Here is a 20,524-nt window from a genome sequence, read left to right on the forward strand (position 1 = left end):
GTCAGGAGTTCAAGACCAGCCTGACCAACATGAAGAAACCCCATCTCTACTAAAAATACAAAATTAGCTGGGCATGGTGGCATGTGCCTGTAATCCCAGCTATTTGGGAGGCTGAGGCAGGAGAATCACTTGAACCCGGCAGGGGGTGGTTGCAGTGAGCTGAGATTGCGCCACTGCACTCTCCAGCCTGGGCAACAGGAACAAACCTCCGTCTCAAAAAAAAAAAAAAAAATTAAAAAACTGTAATCAAGTACTGAACTCTAGGTAAAGATACACGTGCTTGACTACGGAGGTGGTTGTGTCTGCAACTCACTTTGAAATGCACAGAAGACTGACAAGGCAGACTGGCAGGCAGACAGGGATGGGCAGTGCCTAGACAACAGGGATATGGGGGCTCACCTGAAATCCTTTTTTTCATTCCCCCAAAGAAGGTGCACTATTCCTGGAGGTACTGCAATACCAGGTGGATACATGGAGTGGAAGGAGCAAGGTCCTATTCCATCTCCCTGCTCCAAAAATCCATTTAATATACTGTCCTCAGACAGCAGATATTAAACTGATAAGAACACATACTACACTTGATCTTAGCCAAAGGCTGAGAGGCGATCGCTTGTAATTCTTGCAGTTTTCCATGTGACATGTTTCATAATGAGTGTTGAGAAGGTGCTATGAGTGTGTGCTGCCCCACGCATGTCCTGGCCATCTCTAGAGGAACACACCGGTGTAAGACAGGCACTTCTGGAGAGGGAACAGGAGGCAGGGGGCAGGTGTGGAGGGAGGTTTTTCACGCTACACGCCTTTGGCAATTTTCTATCAAAAAAACTAAGTGTATGTACATTTAATTGAAAGCCCAACTCAGCCTTCCCCCACTGCTCCTTCCCCGCATGCACGTGGGGACACACACGCCTTCCTCCCTGCCTGCCGGGACTTCAACCTCTCCTGCTGGGAAGTCGCACACTTCCGTCGCGACTTCCCAAGTCGTGCTAGGTGTGACTTGGAATCTCGGAACCCCTGGGCTAGGCCTGACCACGCCCCCATGGGGGCAGCGCGGCGGGGGCGGAGCCTGGGACTGAAACGCCACGGGTGCGGCTCTGTGCGTGTCCACCCACGCGGGGGCGCTGTGTCCTCGCAAGCTCCCGCTGGGCGCCGCGCGGCCCTGGGGAGGCTGTGGTTTTCGAGGGGAAAAGGGAGAGCGGCTGGCACTGCCCCCGCTGCCGCTTGGCCCTGAGACCCCCACTGCCCACGGGATAGGCCCCAGTCCACCCAGCCGGGACCCCCACCCTTCCCCTTGTCTCGCTCCCCTTGGCAGTTCGGGCTTCGGGTCAGTCCCACACTCGCGCCCAACTGTCCCTGCTGCGCTCCTGTCACTGGCTTTGGGAAGCCCTCCGGCCCCCTCTCTGCACACCTGGCACGCGGCTCCTCCCTAGTACCATGTGGGTATTTGGGTTGGGCGAGCCTCTCCCTCTCGAGTCCCGAGGGGGTCCCGGCGGCCCAGGGCTCTTCTGGAGGGGCAGTGCCTGAGAGGCGGGTCGCTTCGAGTGGGGATTTGTGCGCTCTGGGGTGGGGGGTGGGTGGGGTGGGGCAGACGGCTCCTGCCCCCATCACCCAGTGGGGCACGAGCAGGGCCAACCGTGCACTGAGAGCGCTAAGGGCGTCCCCAACAGCATGACCCGACCCAGGGACGAAGCTCTGGGGGATGGGACCACTTGCGATGTCTGCTAAAGGAGCACAGCGGGGCGGGCCGGCGTGGAGGGGCGGGGATCGGCATTCCTGTGGGTCTGCCCGGAGGGTGGGGAACCTGGGATTTAGCCATGGGACCTGTGGAAGGGTTTTGGTCGGGGTCCTGACAGTCAAGTCTGGGTTCTCAAAGATGGTTGGGACAGTGGGCAGGCTTGTAAAGGCCGAAGAGGCTGGTGGACCTGGTGGCTGAGGCCTAGGCCAGGCAGGGGTTGGGGTAGAGAGGTCACAGCAGGTGTGGTCCCTCCTCCTCCCACCCCTCAGGCCTAAGTAACTCAGGCCTTTGTGTTACGGCTGCACCGGGACCTCCACCCACTACACACGCTCACGCAGCCCAGTGAAAACCTGCACCGTGTGCCCCGTGTGCAGACCTGCAGCATGCACCCCGCACCCAGCCGTGTCCCCCGTTCCCTGCACGTGGCTCCAGTGTAAGTGCAGTGTGCTGTGTGCGGCGTCCCAGCGCGCACCCTGCACCCCACCGTGTCCCTCTGGGTGCGGGGTCCGCGTGCCCGCGCCCTCCCCGCAGCTGCCGGCGTCCCCATTAATCACGCGGCGCTGACGGCGCAGTGATCTGCGCGCTGGCGGCGTGACGGTGACGGTGACGGCGGGTGACGGAGCGGGCAATTGGCGGGCGCCCATCGGCCCATCTTATCGCACCGGCCCAGCCGCCGCCCGCCGCGCGCCGCCCATTGATCGCGCTGGGCCCCTGCCCGCGGGTCAGTGCGGGCCGGGCCGGCCTGACAGCCGCATCCATCGCCTAGACGCGCGCTGATGGCGGCCCGGCCTGCATGGCCCGGCCATTAATCACCGTGCCTGCCGCCAAGTGACGGGGAGGGACGACAGGGCAGCAGGGGCCGACAGGCAGCCCCCGCGGCCGGCCCACCCCTTCCCCATTCTGGGGCCCCACTGCGTGGCCCACCCTGCGCCCTGAGCTCCCCAGTCCCGCTGCCCAGGACTCCCTCACCCCCTATCCTGCTCTCGCCAGAATGGAAGGGGAGTGGCCGCACACTGGAGGAAGCAAGGAAGAGGAACTTCTGTGTGGAGAATGAATGGATGACCATGAATGGAGGGGTGACCATGAATGGAGGGGTGACCATGAATGGAGGGGTGAACACTGTTCTACCTCCCGAGGGACCTCTTTTCCAGACACCAAATGAGAGCAGGTCTGACCTGACAAACACCAGCGCTGGTCGCGGCAAGGCGGTGGTCATTTCGCCCCCTCTGGCTGCCTCAGCCCTAGCTGAGCCTCACCCAGGATGGGATGCCAGGGCCCCGGTGAGAAGCAGTGCGTTGTTTCTGGCAGTTGCCCCGTGCTATCCCCTCCGCTCTTGGGCTGTGTGGCCCTGAGCCAGTGCTGGCCCCTCTGGGCTGCAGGGCTTTTTCCAAACACAGGGGGATCCTAAGGGTCCTTCCAAGTGCCAGCTGTCTGCGAAAGGGAGGGGCAGGCCTAGCAGGCTGCTTGCTCCAGTTTGACAAACTGTGACCTCTTTCCAAGTGGGCCAGGGATCAGGAACTCTTTACTGCCTGTGAGTCTCTTGGGTACCTGATGCAGCCACATGTGGGTCACTTCACCAAGTCCTCACATGGGTCTATGGGATATGAACTTCCCACTCTCACACCAGGAAACCAAAGACTCACGAGGCTAGGACCAAGGGCCACACAGAGGAGGAAAATGCAATCAATGCCATGCCCTGCTGAGCCCCAGAACCACTTGGTCCCCATCCACTGCGCCTCTGCCCACAGCCCTCCCAGAGCAGGGGGGTACCCCAGCTGCTCCACCCAGGGCTGGCCACAGTTTCTGAGAGAGAGAGGTCGACTGGGAGTGCAACCCCACCCCCATTCTGTACCCCCATTTTATTATACAAATGGCTAAGAAAGGTTTGCTAACCAAGAAGTCACTTTCTAGTGTGAGAGCACGATCCATTTAGTCCTAAAAAACAAACTGTCCTACCAATCAATCTGGCAGATGCAAATGCAACCCGAAGACATGTTGCAGTAAGAAGGTGTCTGCACTGAGAAAATGAGGCAGGGCACAAGGCGGTTTCCCTGCCACGGCCAGGGACGCGTCTTTCAAGAGCCCTTCCCAGTCTCACAAGTATCTCTGGGGCCATTAGCACACGAGACAGGGTGCTGGGATTTATGTGAAAATCCCTCCCTCCCTCTCCTCAGCCACCCAATCGGCTCCCTGGGTGGCACCCAAGAGAGCCTGGGCTGAGAGCCTGGAATATTCAACCACTTCCAATGACCAGCCCCCACCCTGCCTCACTTTAATATTACAACGATTTTTCACACTGGAGCTGAAATAGTGCAAAAAATGGGGCTGCTGTAATTGTTGTTAGATTGTGTGTCAGCCTGATAAGATGTAACAAATATTTTCCTCCCCACCAGGGTCTGTTTCCCTCTTAGTAATGGATGGAGAAACTTCTCATAGTCGGCGAGGGATCAGTCGTAAAAACTTCGCCTAGAAGATTAATGTAATAATCACAGACCTTGCTGGAAAAAATAGGAGGAAAATTAAAATAATCTCACCTTCCTACCTATCCAGAACCATCTCCCTCACTTTGGAGCACAGACCAGCGAATTGGGCCAGCTCTCTGGGCACCACCTCAGCTAGGATACCTGAGGAGCAGGAACCAAAGGTCTGTGGCCTGGGAAGAGCGAGACCACGGTCCCCTCCTCACCTGGCTGCTCTGGATGTTGGTACCTTGGGCAGCCGAAGAAGACTCTGTCCCCACCCGCGGCTGGGAGATCTGCTGTCAGCACCACTTCCATCCTGCTCCTTAAACACCATGAAAGGCTTGGGGCCCAAGTGAGAGGCCCTGCTGGAGCAGAGGCCTGCCTGGTTCTTGTCCTCTAGGTGGGTCACCTTCTCCACACTGGACCCCGCTTCCTTCATCTGCCTGGTAGAAAGGTCAGATCTTGACAGCTCCTAGCTGCCACTAAATGCCAACACAGAAAGAGGCAGTATGGCCCCCAGGTGTTAGGAACACAGGTTCCAAACAGCCTGATTTCAAATCCTGGTTCCGTCTCTCACTAGCTGGGCAAGGGACTTGCCTGAACTGCCCCCTCCTCCTCTATGGAAGTGGACTTGGAAGTGGGCTAGCACACCTATCCCAGTCTCACAGGCTACTGTGAAGGCAACATGGAACGCAGAGTGTGAACACAGTCCCTGGTGCAATAAGCTCTTGCTGCATCTCTCTTCTATTTGTCTAACATGGCTCGAGTGGGGAGGCTAAAGACAAGTGCAGCCTCAGAGGACACTGGCAGCCAGCATGGGCCACATGCACAGCTGACTCCATGAAGGGTCCTGCCACCACTGCTGTGCATGCCAGGGTCCTCAGGGGCCAGGCCCAGGGAGAAGATTCACACTGGCAGCAGGGACAGGCTGGCGCCTCTCAGGCTAGGTGGGATCTCCAGCATCATCTCCGCCCCCTCCCACTGTCCCCTTGACATGACTACAGGGGACTGTCCCTAATGGAAGGACAATGCTGCTTGCCCCACAAGGAGCTCATTGTTAGTCTGGACTGAAGCACTGAACCAAGATGACCATCCTGGTCAGCCCTGCCTCCCATATCATAACAGCACAGAGATCCAGTCTGAACTTGCACAAGGGGCAAGTGGTAGGAACAGTGTCCGGGTGCTCAGCCCTACCTCAGGCACCACAGAGCTGGCAGGGAAGGACAGGCGTGGCAAGGGCAAGAACGCAGCGCTCATCCTACTGGGAAGGCACATTCCAGTCAAGTGCACTGCCCAGTGCTGCACTTGCCCTTGCTGCTTGCTTAGTGGGTGAACCCAGAGATGCGGCCAGAGAGATGGGGACACATCAGAGGGACACACGAGCCAACTGACAGAGCTCTCACTGGCCAAAGCTGGCTCAATTTGAGCAACAAAATAAATCTACTAAAGTATACGATGAACTTCCATGAGTCCATTCTGATACAATCTTCCATGCAGAATCCCAAATAATTTTGGTAAATACTCAGTTCTCTAGAGGTGAGCATAACCGCCACCCTTTAAGTGTGGGCTGCACATAGTGACTTCCTTCCAAAGAAATCAGTATGGAAAGGCAGCACAGAGTAACTTTACAGTGAGAAGACCCCCCAAACATGACCTCAGCCATCAAGGGTCAAGGTCACCATCAACGATGAGTCATGTTGTTAGCATGTGACGAGAACCACACATGGTATGATGTGATGAGAACTGCATTTCACCTCTGTATCTTCCTCTCCATAACCCACAATCCCAGTCTACTCACGAGAAAAGCATCAGACAAACCCCAACTGAGGGATGTTCTACAGAATACCTGATCAGTCCTCCTCAAAACTGTCAGGGTCATCAAGAACAAGGAAAATGTAAGAAAATGTCACAGCCAAGAGGCATCTAAGGAGACATGACAACTAGTTGTAATGGGTTATCCTGGATGGGATCCTGAGACAGAAAAAGGACATTAGGTAAAACTGAGAAAATGTGAATGCAGTATAATAATGCATCGGTATTGGTCATTCACCGTGACAAATGTGCTATCTGATGTAACATGTTAACAAGAAGGGAAACTGGGTACAAGATACATGGGAACTCCCTATGGTATGTTCACAATGACTCTACAACTAAAACTGTTCTGCAAAGTTTATTTTTAAAAAACTTAGAATAGAGAGAGAGAGAGATCAAAATAACCTATGAAGATTTATAGAAAACACACCAGGTAAGGAAGGGTTCTTTCAAAGCAACCACAGGAACAGTTATGATAATTTAAAAAGAAATGCTTTCCACACTGAACTGACAGTGCTGTAGACCACGCCCTGAGTGGGGACGGCAGCCCCAAGCCCAGGGGCGAGCGCCCACAGGCCAGACCCAGGCCAGACACACCTGGGGAGTCTCTTGCTGCTGAAAACCTCAGCCATCTCACTTCATGTACTTATCCTGCTGATCAGCCAGGATTTTGGCAGAGGACTTGGCATCATAGAAAAGCTCACTGATCTCTTCGACGTGCTCTTTCTCAATGCTGTCCTTCCCGTTGATTTTAGCAAGCAAGTTGGCCGGGGTCAGCAGCTGCACTGAGTACCTAGAGTGGACAGAGGCCAGGGCTGGAGTGAAACTGGGGCCACCGAAGCCCCTTCCCCCAAATCAGCAGGCAGCACTGACACCAGGAGCAGAGCCCAGTGCTAGGCTTGTGCCAGCTGATATGAGCACAGAAAAGGGGAGACAAAGTTGTCACTTCTCAGAGAGCTGCAGTCATAACCCCATCAGAGAGGGGCCAGGAGCCACCAAGAAGACATAAGTGCTATTCCCCAAATCTTTAGTACAGTCTACAAATCCTCCAATACGAAGTAACATCACCGCTACTGGAAAAGGACTGCAAACTTAAATGTATACGGGTGTCCAACAGATAGGGATATTTAACATGGCAGGGAAACAAAAACACAGCCAGCTGGAAGTACATGCCCATCCAAAGGCATGAAGACTCTGCCGTTTTAAAAAGTACTCCTTCATCCAAACCTCATAGCTTGCATTTCTGCCTTCAACCTCAGGAACAAGAACTGACTAAAGGGATGTAGGGAAGGGCTGAGGACTGTGAAGCAATGATTTTACAATGAGTCAGGCCACTGTGAAGGGACATGCTCTGCAGGTCCTGCCTTTGAGTTGCTGGAGAACTGTCTATGTCTGCGCTCCTCCCTGGCTCTCCATACCCACCACCCAGACATTTTTTATTTGCTTGATGGTTAAATAAATCAAAAAAGTTAAAGATTTAGAAGGCCTCATAACATCACTGGGAGAACAGGAGCCAGGGCCCTGGCTAATTAGCTGCCACATGGTCCCTACTCTCTAATTCTATGCATCTTCTCTGCCACAAGAAGGCCCAGGGTCAAAGCACTCTCCACCAGAGGGGAGCATCTGCTGCAGGACACAGGGACTTCACCCTTACTCTAGCTTGTTAAAAACCATCAGATAAATCCTCTGCATCTGAAACTCAAGTGTCCTGGCACCCATCACGCCAGGAAGAGCAGATGGATACAGTCCTGTGCCCTAGGAAGGGATGTGCCTTTATTGTCCAGAATGACCCCAGTGAGAGCCCTGGCTGTGCTGGGGAGGCCCCGGCGGGCCCAGGGTACTGGCTCACCTCAGTGTCGTCTTGGTGCCAATCTCCCCCAGGTGGTTCAGTGCCTCCTCACTGATGTTGATTCCCTCCGTCTGGGCACGGATTTTAATGATCTTTTAAAGGAGAAAAAATATGATCAACAGTGACTGACCTCAAGTGTCCCATTTCTAAAGTGCTTTAAAGACAATGTTGCTCAGTATTTCTCACTGTGCAGCATAAGAGAAATCAAGACCTGGGCTGGTGGGCAGGAAGCAAACGCCTGCCCAGCACTGCCGGCCCGGCACCCTCCAGGGGGCATGTGCAGCCCCACAGTATGCATGAATAGCATCACAGCCAGTATGCTGTGTTCAACTGACTCAAGTGTGGCTGGTGCCCCCGGAGGTATGCAGCTTCCAAGTGGCTCACTCTTGCCTCCATGTCCTTCCCTCCCCTGTCACCAGGCAGAGAACTGGGGCCTCTTCTAACCTACCCTGGGCTCCCACAAGGGCTCTAACCTACCTCTCCAGCATGGGCACTACCACCTACAAGCACTCAGGCAAGAAGAGACATTTTTTATTTGCTTGATAAATATGATGGTTAAATAAATCAAAAAAGTTACTTTTAAAGATTTACCAGGCCTCATAACATCACCGGGAGGTATCTAATCTATCAAGAAGAGGCTGACGCTTGTTGCAGTTTGAAGATCTTGGTAGAGTTGGAGGGGAGGCAGGCTGGTGGCGGGGATGCTGTAACACGGTGGACCAGGATCCTGCAGGCGTACCAGCACTGAGTGATAAGGGGCAGCCGGGATAATGATGTTGTGTGTTGTGGAGCTGAGATAACTGCAGGACTTCGAGCCGCATATAATACAGGAATTTTTCACTTTGGCAGCTTCGTAAACAAGATATCAAGAAGCCCTTGTTGAAATTAAAGCCATAAAAGTACACCCAGTGTAGAGGCACAGGAGCTGGGAAAGACTGAGTCCCAGCTTCAGCCTTCCAGGAGGGAGGAGAGCCAGAGCTTTACTGAGGTGGCCACATCAAGCCTCGCTTGTCAGCTCTCCAGGCTGGGACCCTGCGGGCAGGAGCTGCAGGGGTGGGGAGCCCAGTCTCTGATGATCCTGGCTGGGCTGGGGGGACAGCACGTCGGCTGCCCATAAATGGGAAAGGCCTTGGAAAGCACCAGCAGGCCAGAGCGGCTGCAATGAGCCGGGTGAGGGTGAAGTGCTTGGCCAGCAAACACTCTGGGGAGGCAGCCCCTCCACCCACAGCCACCACTGCTACAAGATGCTGTCTGAAGTCTTCCCTTTTGTCAAGATGGGCTCAGAACTCAGATCTTTGTACAAAATGTGCTGATTTTGGCCGGACGCAGTGGCTCACGCCTGTAATCCCAGCACTTTGGGAGGCCGAGGCAGGTGGATCACCTGAGGTCAGGAGTTTAAGACCAGCCTGACCAATATGGCAAAACCCCATCTCTACTAAAAAGACAAAAATTAGTTGGGTGTGGTGGCACATGCCTGTAATCCCAGCTACTTGGGACGCTGAGACAGCAGAATCGCTTGAACCCGGGAGGTGGAGGTTGCAGTGAGCTGAGATTGTGCCATGGCACTCCAGTCCGGGCAACAAGAGAGAAACTCCATCTCCAAAAGAAAAAAAAGGTCCTGATTTCTAGATGTCAGCAACTTGTTCAAATATTTCACAAACACTGCATAGGCCACATGAAATTTATCTGCTGGGCTCATGGGTGAACTGCCAGGGTGTGAGCTCCACTGAAACAATCTTAGCTTGTGCAGGAGGAGTTCCACTGTTTGAGATTCAAAGCTAAATGCAGCTGGGCAGAGAGGGGCCCTCTGAAGTTACTGGATGGTACAAGGACAATCAAGAAAAGGAAATGGGGGTGACTCCCTGCTCCATCAATAAAACTCCCCTCTGAACACAGCTTCAAGGTAAAAAAGGCTTCTTACTCACAGCTGGGACTGAGGAAACTGCCAGGTCCTGCCAAGAAAAATGTCCCCAGAGGACCTTCTGAAACTCCAGGGAGATGCAAATATTGAATCCTGGAGCCTGGTCACAGGAGACAGCTTCAGCCTAAGCGTCTCCCCTTCAGTGAGCTGCACTGAATCTGCGGCTCAGCTTCCAGAATATCAGGGACACTCTGCTCTCTCTCTCACTAGAGCAGGTCAAAGCAATCGTGAGAGCGTCCGTCTCAAGCTGCTCGAAAACAGACAGTTCATAAATGAGATCTTTAATCATTTAATAACCTGCAGGGATAGTTTATGAGGGTGTCGGCTTGGATTGCAGAGTACACAAGTTACATCGAGTTTGTTTAAAAACCTAGCCCAGGCTCCAGTAAAAATGCTGAGGTTATTGCCTGGGCCAGTGGGAACAAAGCCACGAGTCCTGACAGAAAGCCTGAGGAGAGGCCCTCCTGACTAAGCCAAGATAGCCCTAGCCCAGAGCTGGCCTGGCAAGTCACTGTTCTAGAAGCACAGTGCAGAACATTCCAGACTACTTGGGCCAGGAGCTCTGGGTTCGAATGGCAGCAGCAAGGGTGAATTAGCTCTGAGTGGTAGTCCTGACTCTGCTGCTTACTCTCCACATGGCCACAGGACCCTCATTCTTGGAGCCTCCAACATTGGCTATTGCGAAGCTGTTGTACGTTGTACGTAGAGGACCCTAGAGGGTACCTATGAAGCACACAAAGCTATGAATACAGTAATAACAACAGCAATGGGAAGGATGGGAGGGCCCGTTATTGCCAATACCTCACGAATTCTAATGACAATCTTGCAAAGCAGGGAGCAGATCTTCCACTTAACAGAGAAGGTAGAGGCTCAGTGAGATGCACCAAATTGCTCAAGTCATTCAGTAGGCAAATGATGGCCTCAAAATACTCCTGGTGTCTCTGGTCCTGACCACATCTGTGCTGGCAGGCACACCTTTTTTGGCAGGACACACAGGGTTTTAGACCCAAAAGTAAGGTGCTATGTCCTGCAGTAAGAATGGGCCAAGAATTGCCTAGGACTCTGTTTCTGCTTCTGCTTCTGTTCAGTGAATGCCTTGGCTTCAACCTGGCAGTCACCCAAGAGCAAGACACCCTTACTTGGCAATGAGGCCCCCGGTCATTGACACCATCTCCTAAATAACATATACAATTGCTACTATGAACCATAACTGCTTCAGTAATTTGCCAGTGCTGGTTACGAAGGGAGATCCGTGACTCTCCTGATGCATCCCTACAGCACTCCTGCATGTGGTCAATAAGAGATGCCGGCAGGTCCACGCTGGACCTCCAGCCATGGGAGATTAGCTGAAGTGCTGGGAAAGGCCCACCCCAAGGAGAGGCCCTGACTGCTCCAAAGGAAAGATCCTGCTCACAAACTGCCAGAGGAAAGCCACCTCACGAATCCTGATGACAATGAGATGAGAGATTTCTAGCAGCAGGGAAGTTGAGTGGCACAGTGATTAAGAACACAGGTTTCTGGATCAGAAAGCCTGAATTACAGCCAGTCCTGTTACCTGCTAGCCACTGACTAATGTTATGAACTTGGGCAAATTAGTTACCCTAGGTCTCAGTGTCCTCATCTGTCTTTTTTTGAGACAGGGTCTCACTCTGTTGGAGTGCAGTGGCACCATCACAGCTCACTGCAGCCTCGACCTCCTGGGCTAAAGCGATCCTCTCACCTCAGCCTCCCAAGTAGCTGGGACTACAGGCACACATCACCACACCTGGCTAACTTTTTATGTTTTGTTGAGTAGGGGTGTCGCTATGTGGCCCAGGCTGGTCTCAAACTCCTGAGCTCAAGTGACCCTCCAGCCTCAGCCTCCCAAAGTACTGGGATTACAGGTGTGAGTCACCGTGCCTAGGTAATGTCCTCATCTTTTAAAACTACTGGGTAATGACAGTAGTTCTCCCTGCCTCATGGGTTACTGGGGATCAAATGGAATCAAACTGGCCAGGCATGTCCTGTTCAACACGATGCTTAACAGAGTGCCATGCTCTGGTGAAAAGACAAGGTCCAGGCAAAGTGCATCGAGATGTCACTGCAGCCCCAGCCTGCTCAGCATCTCCAACCATGGCTGCACGCCAGAGTCCACCAGAAGAGAATATTTGGGGCAAGGGTGGGCAGGGCAGAGGAAAGAGCGCAGCACATACCACCTCTGAGACACCAATCCAGGGTATGTACCACTGAACAGATGGCCTGGGCTCTGCAGGGCACTGCCTGGTTTTGCATCCTGGACTTACAGCTCCGTGACTCAAATGTAAAAAATAAAACAGATGGTGATCATACGGAATACCTGAAAATACCATTAAGGTGACTAGAAATTCCTAGTCCAATGATTCCAATGCTTGGCCCTTAGCTGTGCTTGAGCTGCACATCAAGCAAGAGGCAATTCCTACAGAGACCACTGGGACTGTGGCCCTTTGGATAAGGCCCACGCTCATACATCCCTGTCGTCTCCCAACTCCAAGCCTAACCCAGATTCAGCTCACGCAGACTTATGGGCATGCACCGTGTGCCAGCCACGGAGCTAGATGCTTCCAGGGGTCCTTCAATGAAGCCTCTTATTATACGATCAGTTTCACAAACTCTATCTTCAGGTGCTCTTCTAAGCTGTATGATGCTGTCTCGCCATCACCTCTGTGGACTTGGCAGAAGCCCTCAAGGACTCTATTGCAAAGCCACAGACCTGCCCAGGGGCGGCCTCCAAAGCTGCCGAGAAACTTGTCATTCGTCATGCTGTTTACAACAGACAGGCTCTGCTAGGACACAGGCACTGGCCTCTTCCAGGTCAGGGTGGCTACATTCTATACCCTGCTGAAGCTGGCTTGCTGTTGGTTCAGGTGGAACAGTGAGCCTGGCCTTGTCCTCCGAGTAAAAAAGGCCACAGGCATAGTCTGGCCTGGTCACCAAAAGGCTATCACTAAATCATATTTTATTGCCTCCTTTTTATAGAGCTGGTAGCTTCCCTAATGGCTATCATCAAATTGATTTTTTCACTAACCTTTTCCTAAAGCTTATCAAAGGGGGAACAGCAGAAAAGCGAACAGCCAAGACAGGGAGCTAAGCTTCTTTTGACACTTGGGGCAATGTCTAGTTAGCCCAATCCATCTTTCAGATGGGGAGACTGAGACTCTGGAGTAATGTGAATTGCTCGAGGCCAGTAGCTAAGTGGTGAGATGGTGAATGGCAGCCAGATCCAAGCCACAGATACCTTTCTGCACAGCCATCAGTGAACACTGGGAGCAAATGAGAGAAGACAGTAGGAGGGAAGAAGGGAGGCTCACCTGTTTCATTTCCTGTGGAGTATACAGCATGGTCCGGATTATCATTACTCGGTCCAGAAGGTCAAGAGGGATGCCGTGAGGGGATGTGATGTCCTCAGTGCCTCTGTAAGGGGCAAAATTAATCCCATCACCTAAGCCTCTGTTAGACAAGAAACGACACTGGAAATACAGATCCAGCATTCACAACACAAGCAGCTGGCTAGGCAGCCTAAGAATCAGAGCCAGGACCACAGTAAACAGACTAACCTCCAGTGGCATAAAAACAACTTCAGGCTGGGCGCGGTGGCTCACACCTGTAATGCCAACACTTTGGGAGGCAGAGGCGGGTAGATCACCTGAGGTCAGCAGTTCAAGAACAGCTGGCCAACATGTTAAAACCCTGTCTCTACTAAAAATACAAAAGTTAGCTGGACATGGTGGTACACACCTGTAATTCCAGCTACTGGGGAGGCTGAGGCATGAGAATCACCTGAACCCACGAGGCAGAGGTTGCAGTGAGCTGAGAGTGTACCACTGCACTCCATCCTGAGTGACAGAGTAAGACTCTGTCCCAAAAAGAAAAAAAAAAAAAAACCAACTTCATTATCTTGGTAATCATCAGTATCATAGGAAAACTGGGAAACAGGAAAAAACAATAACTAAAATCATACTCAAAAATAATCATCTAGATATCTGCCAAACTTTCATATATATACAAATTATGTAGTATAATACATAGTATGTACTATATATTACATATAGTACGTATATGTACATATATAACTATATACTATATATAATACTCTATAGCATAATTTTACAAATTATACTAAGTATGCACATATTTTTTTGTTTTTGTCCATGTTGCTTCAGTCTTCTTTGCTTTGTTTTGTTTTGTTTTTGAGACCGGGTCTTGTTCTATGGCCCAGGCTGGAGTGCAGTGGCATGATTCTGGCTTACAGCAGCCCCAGACTCCTGGGCTCAAGGGCTCCTCCCACTTCAGCCTCCCGAGTAGCTTGGAGTACAGGTGTGAGCTACTGCACCTGGCTTGCATCAGTCTTAATACTTATGTTTAATATTTACTTAACAATCCATTAAATATTTTACTTAACCCAAATCGTTAAGCATTTAGGTAGTTTCTCAATTGTTGCTGTTATTTTTATTGATATTTTGATGCATACAGTCATAAGCATTTCCTTAGCAACTGTTGTAGTGGCTGACAGAACCCTGAATAGCTACTTGAATGAATAACTATCCTAATTTACTCAGCTACATGAGTTATCTAATCTCACAGGATCATAGCCACTACCAAGTATTCTCATTCTGAAACATTTTGCTATTTTGACAGTTTAGAAAAAGAGGGAAAGGTAACACCTTGTTTAAGTTTGCATTTCTTTGATTACTAATGAAGCATTTGAATGTATTCCCATATATATATATATTATTTTACTTCTTGTTGAGAAGGATCCAATCCCATCATTTGCCTATTTTTCTCTTGAACCCTTAGCCAAGCCACAGGAATAACAGCCCAGGGGAGGAACCTTGCCAACCCACCAGACCCTGAGATGCACTGGGCAGTCACTGGCGGCACACGGGGCCAGCCTTCAGCTGGTGTTTGGAAGCCCCATGTGCTGTGGGCTTCTGCCTTGGCCTCTGGGGGTCATAACAACAGAAAGGCTACACTTCTGGCACTCTTAAACTCGTGCAGGATTGTACAGTCTATGGTTATAAGTAATGAATATAACAAATAATTAGTCATGTCAACTGGATTTGTTAGTATCTGAATATTTGGTTTCAAAAACAAGTAAGGATGCTAAAAATTTAACTTTAGCAAAAATAAAATCTAATTGTTTAAATTCTATCCAGTTAATTGAGGTATAAAAATGCATATTTATGACTGCAAAAATAAAATGCAAACAAAATATATGCTAGCACAGGATGAACCCTGAAGACATGCAAAGTGAAATAAGCCAGAGACAAAAGAACAAATATTTTATGGTTTCTTTATAGGAAATATCTATGGTAGGCAAATTCATAGAGACAGAAATTAGCCAGGCCTGGTGGCATGTGCCTGTAATCCCAGCTACTCCGGAAGGTAAGGCATGAGAATCACTTGAGCCCAGGAGGCAGAGGTTGCAGTGAGCCAAGACTGTGCCACTGCACTCCAGCCTGGGTGACAGAGTGAGACCCTGTATTAAAAGAAAAAAAAAAAAAAAAAGACAGAAATAAATGAGACGTTACCAGGATCTGAGGGGAGGTAGGATTGGGACTTCGTGCTTAATGGTTACAGAGTTTCTGTTTTTGAGATGATGAAAAAGTTTTGGAAATAGTGGTGATGGTTTTGGAAATAGCGGTGATGGTCATGCCACACTGTGAATGTCATTAATGCCAATGAATTATACACTTAAAAATAGTTAAAATGGCAAATTTTATGTTACACACATTTTACCACAATAAAAACAATTCAAAAAGAGAATAAAATGCTACATTAATGAATTGTTAAGTCCAATGCAAAAAAATTAAAATCTTCAAAGTAAATATGGAAACAAACTAATAGGAAATACAAATATTAGTTAACTTTAGAAAAAACTTATCTTTTTCCAGCAACAAATGTCTTTTTAAAATTAGGAAGAATTATAAAGATGAAATTCTATCATGATTCAAATCTCAGTAACTGGTGTACCTGTAACCTTCACATTAAGCAAAATAACCTTTTAAAACTACATTTGATTTTTATTTTTTAATTCTATTTAGGCCATAAGTGTTTTTTAAGTCTTATTTGAGAATTCTTTTGGGAATTCTGAGGAAATTGTAAGATCTCAATTTTGCCACATTAAAATATCCCAAGGACAAAAATATCCAACATTCTACACCACCCACGATAAATCACAACAAACATAAAAAGTTTAAAGAAGAAAAGGTTAGAGAAAAATAAAGTAGTCCCAAATCAAACTTCACAAGGACAGAATTTATAGAAATGCATTAATAACATTTCTTATAGTTTTCAAAGTCTATTAAAAGGCTGCCAAGTGGTAAAAAGGAGTTTGATGAGGAGAAAAACAAAAGAAAAGGCTGCTGAGGACTGCTAAGCATTTTTCAGGAATTAAAGACCAAACATTTTTGAGATTTGTCCAAGCTATGAATCTGAAGTAGAAAGTTTCTTCTAGAAACTGTATTAGTGGGAGATGGTTCCAACTGGTGATGCTGCTGAGTGGGCTGGTTGAGTGGAGCCCCCATGTGCCAGCAGCAGTGCTGGGCCGTATGCTGACCTCAGCAGGAGCTAGGGGGGCGGGGAGTGGGGAGGATCACAGTTTAACAAGGCAGCCATAATGGTAATGTTATAAAACTGTTAATAAGAAGCTGGATAATAATTACATTTTGGTAAATCTGCAGATTTATTCTTGCATCTTAGAAGTTCATTTCTGGCTTTGGCCTCAGTCTACTACTAATTTTAACATTTTACCATTCAGCAATTGTCCAAACTCAGCCATAAGTGAGCTTCCTCCAGATAGACAGTTTGGAGCTATGAAGCCACAGAACTAAATCTCCTTGGAATCCAATACAGCATTATCTATAGGAGCAAGACAAATGTACTTCTAGAAATGTATCCTACAGATATACCACCACATGTGCAACATGGCTGACTCATTTGTGACTACTTTCCTCTTACAATAACTCTTACAATAACTGTGACACTGTGGATGTTTTGGACCAAATTAATTCTTTTTGAAGGGCTGTCCTATGCATTGCAGGATGTTCAGCAGCATCCTTGGCCTCTACCCACTAGATGCCAGGCACTTCTGAGTCGTGTTAAGTAAAAATGTCTCCAGACATTGCTACATGTCCCCAGTGGAACAAATTTGCCCCTGGTTGAGAATCACTACATAAATGCTTCTTTATGTAATCCTATAACTACAGGGACACAGATAACACAAAGCTTTTCTGCTGACAGAAAGCGCAGTAAAAACACCTCTCTGGGTAATGTGATGGGTAACTCACCTAATATCCACTTAACCTTGGGCTCAGTGGGCACACAGTAAGAGTGCTAAAAAGACAGCCACTTGATTTTCTGATGAGGCTGCCAAAACAATTCAATAAAAAAAGAACAGTCTTTTCAACAAATGGTTCTGGGACAACTGGATATTCACATGCAAAATAATGAAGTTGGACCAACCCCTTCCTTACGCCCTACATGAAAATTAACTACAAATGGATCATAAGCCTACACATAAAGTCGAAACTATAAAACTCTCAGGAAAAAACACAAGCATAAACCTTTGTGATTTTAGATTAGGCAATGGGTTCTTACACATGAAACCAGAAACACAAACAACAAAAGAAAAAACATAAATTGGACTTCATTGAAATTTAAAACTTGTGTGTGTCAAAAGACACTATCAAGAAACTGAAAAGACAACTCAAAGAATAGGATATTTATAAATCATATATAAATGATAAAGATCTAGTATCCAGAATATATAAAGAACTCTTATAATTCAACAACGGAAAGATAAAGAACCTGAATAAAAAATGGGCAAAGGATGTGAATAAACATTTCTCCGAAGACAATATATAAGCGGCCAACAAGCACATGAAAAGACGCTCAACATCCTTAGTCGTCGAGGAAATGCAAATCAAAACCACAATGAGATATTACTTCATTATCCACTAGAATATCTACAATCAAAAAGACAGACAAGTGCTGGCAAGAATGTGGAGAAACTGGGACCTTCATACATTGCTGGTGGGAATGTCAAATGATGCAGATGGCTTTGGAAAACAGCTGGCAGTTCCTTGAAAGGTTAAACAGTTACCACTGGACCCAGCAATTCCACTCCTAGGTACATAACTGAAAGAAATAAAAACCATGTCCACTTAAAAATGTTGTACATAGGCCAGGTGTGGTAGCTCACAGTAATCCTAGCAGTTTGGGAGGCTGAGCCAGGAGGATCCTTGGAGCCCAGGAGTTCAAGACCAGCCTGGTCAACAAAGTGAGACCCCATCATCTCTACTTACAAAAAAAAAAAAGAAAGAAAGAAAAAAAAAAAAGTTGTACACAAATGTTCAGAGCAGCATTATCATAATAACCCAACAACCCAATGTCCATCAACTAATGAATGGTTAAATAAGATACACTATTAAATATTCCATATAATAGAATACTATTCAGCTGGAAAGAGAAATAAGTACTACGCATACTACAACATGGATGAACCTTGAAAACATCACGCCAAGTGAAAGAAGCCAGTCACAAAAGACCAGATTATATGGTGCTATTTATACAAAATTTCCAGAAAAATCAAATCTATAGAGACAAAATTGATTAACGGCTGCCGGTAGATGGGGGGTAAGGGTGCAGAAGGGACGGTGACTGTTGATGGGTACAGTTTCTTTTTGGGTTGATGAAAATGTTCTAAAATTGATTGTGGTGATGGCTGCACAACTCTGTGAATACACTAGAAACCACACAAAAAATTGTATTTTGTATGAATTATGTCTCCATAAAGTTGTTTTTGTTTTTTGTTTTTTTTGTTTGTTTGTTTTTGAAACACTATCTGCCACAGGGTTACACTGAACAGAGACCATACTGTTTCTTTTTTTTTTTTTTTTGAGACGGAGTCTCGCTCTGTCGCCCGGGCTGGAGTGCAGTGGCCGGATCTCAGCTCACTGCAAGCTCCGCCTCCCAGGTTCACGCCATTCTCCTGCCTCAGCCTCCGGAGTAGCTGGGACTACAGGCGCCCGCCACCTCGCCCGGCTAGTTTTTTGTATTTTTTAGTAGAGACGGGGTTTCACCGTGTTAGCCAGGATGGTCTCGATCTCCTGACCTCGTGATCCACCCGTCTCGGCCTCCCCATACTGTTTCTTAAGTCTTGATGCTTTGGTGCAACAAAGTGACTTTCAGTGAGAAACTCCTACAAGAACTCCTAAACCCAGGGGCTATACCTCAATATGAAAAGAAAATCTCCCAGTTTGCAAGCTGGGATCAGTGCTGGGCTCTCATCTAACAGTTCAGGATCCTGAGCTTGGAAGGGAAGGCACTTCTTATGGTGTCAAGTTAGGGAAGAGCCAGGCAAGCGGGCAACAGAGCTTTGCCTCCCTGTCATCCATGGATGGACCTTTCCCAGAAGGAGTCTGGAGCATCAAGAGGCCCAGGGACAGGTGCTTCTTCTAGAATGGCTCCCACATCAGCTGTCCACAGGGAGAGGTGACCTAAAGGATTTGGGGGCTGCTTGTCAAGGTCAGGAGGGGCTATAAAGAGGCTTCATGCCTTTCTGGGTTCTCAGAGATCCCTGAGGCCAAGCCATGTCCACAGGGCAGACCAGGCAGGGGCATGAAATCAGCTTCCAAGAGGGCAATACTCTAGGACTGGCCTGGGTGACAACTTTGCACTCACTTTTTCTACTCTTCACATAATTCTGCAAAAAAGGTGCTGATATTCCCATTTCCTGATGAGGATGGTAAGATTCAGAGAGGTCAAGGAACTCGCCTGGGTCATGAGCTTCCACATGACTCCAATGCCTGTAATTTTTCCACGTGGGAACCAGGCTAGTGCTGGAATTCATGCTCCATAAAACACAACAGCCATCAGAGAGTGGCCTCACTTCTGAGGCTCAATCCACAAGGGTCATTTACACAGGGAGGGGTGAGCGGCAAGAAGCTGAGAGGGAGCGTACACCACCTGGAAAAGAACACTCCTAGAGGCTGCATTTTCACAGCAGTCTGTTGTCAGCATTCAACAGTTTCCCACTGCCATCTCCAGGCAGCACCCCATCAAAGCTCCATCCCCGCTCACAGCCCAGGGGCCACTGGGAAGCAGTGTGGGAGAGCAGTGAGAGCATGGAGTTTGGATCCAGACGTTCCTCTGGGCTCAGGTTCCAGTGGCAACACTTTCTAGCCTATGGCCTGGGCAGGTAACCTCCCATTTGAGTCTGGAGATAACCTCAGCTGCTCACAGGGTTGTCAGGGTGTCCTGGGAGGACATGAGATGGCCCATGTAGAGCGCTCTGGATAATTTCTGACACAGAGGCAGCCCTCAGTTAGTCACCTCCCTTCCCCCTTCCTTTCCTTGAGAGCTCTAGAGAGCAGATGTGAGTCTGGCGGGTAAGGAAGCCCTGTAGTTCCCCTCTAGGGGTGGAGTCTGTGGGAAGCACGTCAGATGGCTATTATTGTTGGCTATTACTTTTTTCATCACCATGTTGACATTATTATCACCACTACAACAAATTTCCTATTGGAACACAGTGCCAAAATTCTCTTTCAGAGCAAACAACCGAATCTGGGTTGCTTGAACCGACCTGCCTAAAGATCCATGCTCCGAGCGCCTTTGTTCCACATGGGTAACTGCAGTCTGGCAAGGAGTCTCCACAACCTCTAGCAGCCCTTGATCAAATCAGCCCAGATGGGGCTGGGGTCAAATCTCCCAGGTTTCAGGCTGACCAGAGC

At 48.9% G+C, this 20,524-nt stretch overlaps 1 protein-coding gene across 3 annotated transcripts in view; it reads right to left on the reverse strand.

The window, feature by feature from the left end:
* Positions 1-6,347: 6,347 nt before the first annotated feature.
* RUVBL1 (RuvB-like AAA ATPase 1) overlaps positions 6,348-20,524 on the reverse strand; it is a 42,651-nt gene continuing 28,474 nt past the window's right edge. The window contains exons 9-11 of one of the 3 annotated variants that reach the window (XM_011971296.1): positions 13,103-13,205; positions 7,856-7,947; positions 6,349-6,799 (exon numbers count right to left, since the gene is read on the reverse strand). In XM_011971296.1, the coding sequence (XP_011826686.1) occupies positions 6,640-6,799; positions 7,856-7,947; positions 13,103-13,205 (355 nt within the window). In that variant the 3' untranslated portion in view covers positions 6,349-6,639. Of the gene's footprint in view, positions 6,800-7,855; positions 7,948-13,102; positions 13,242-20,524 lie in introns of all 3 variants that reach the window. The other 2 variants (XM_011971295.1, XM_011971297.1) reach the window with 2 other exon arrangements.

This window comes from Mandrillus leucophaeus, unplaced genomic scaffold (genome assembly GCF_000951045.1).
Source record: "Mandrillus leucophaeus isolate KB7577 unplaced genomic scaffold, Mleu.le_1.0 Scaffold121, whole genome shotgun sequence".
Classification (NCBI taxonomy): domain Eukaryota; kingdom Metazoa; phylum Chordata; class Mammalia; order Primates; family Cercopithecidae; genus Mandrillus; species Mandrillus leucophaeus.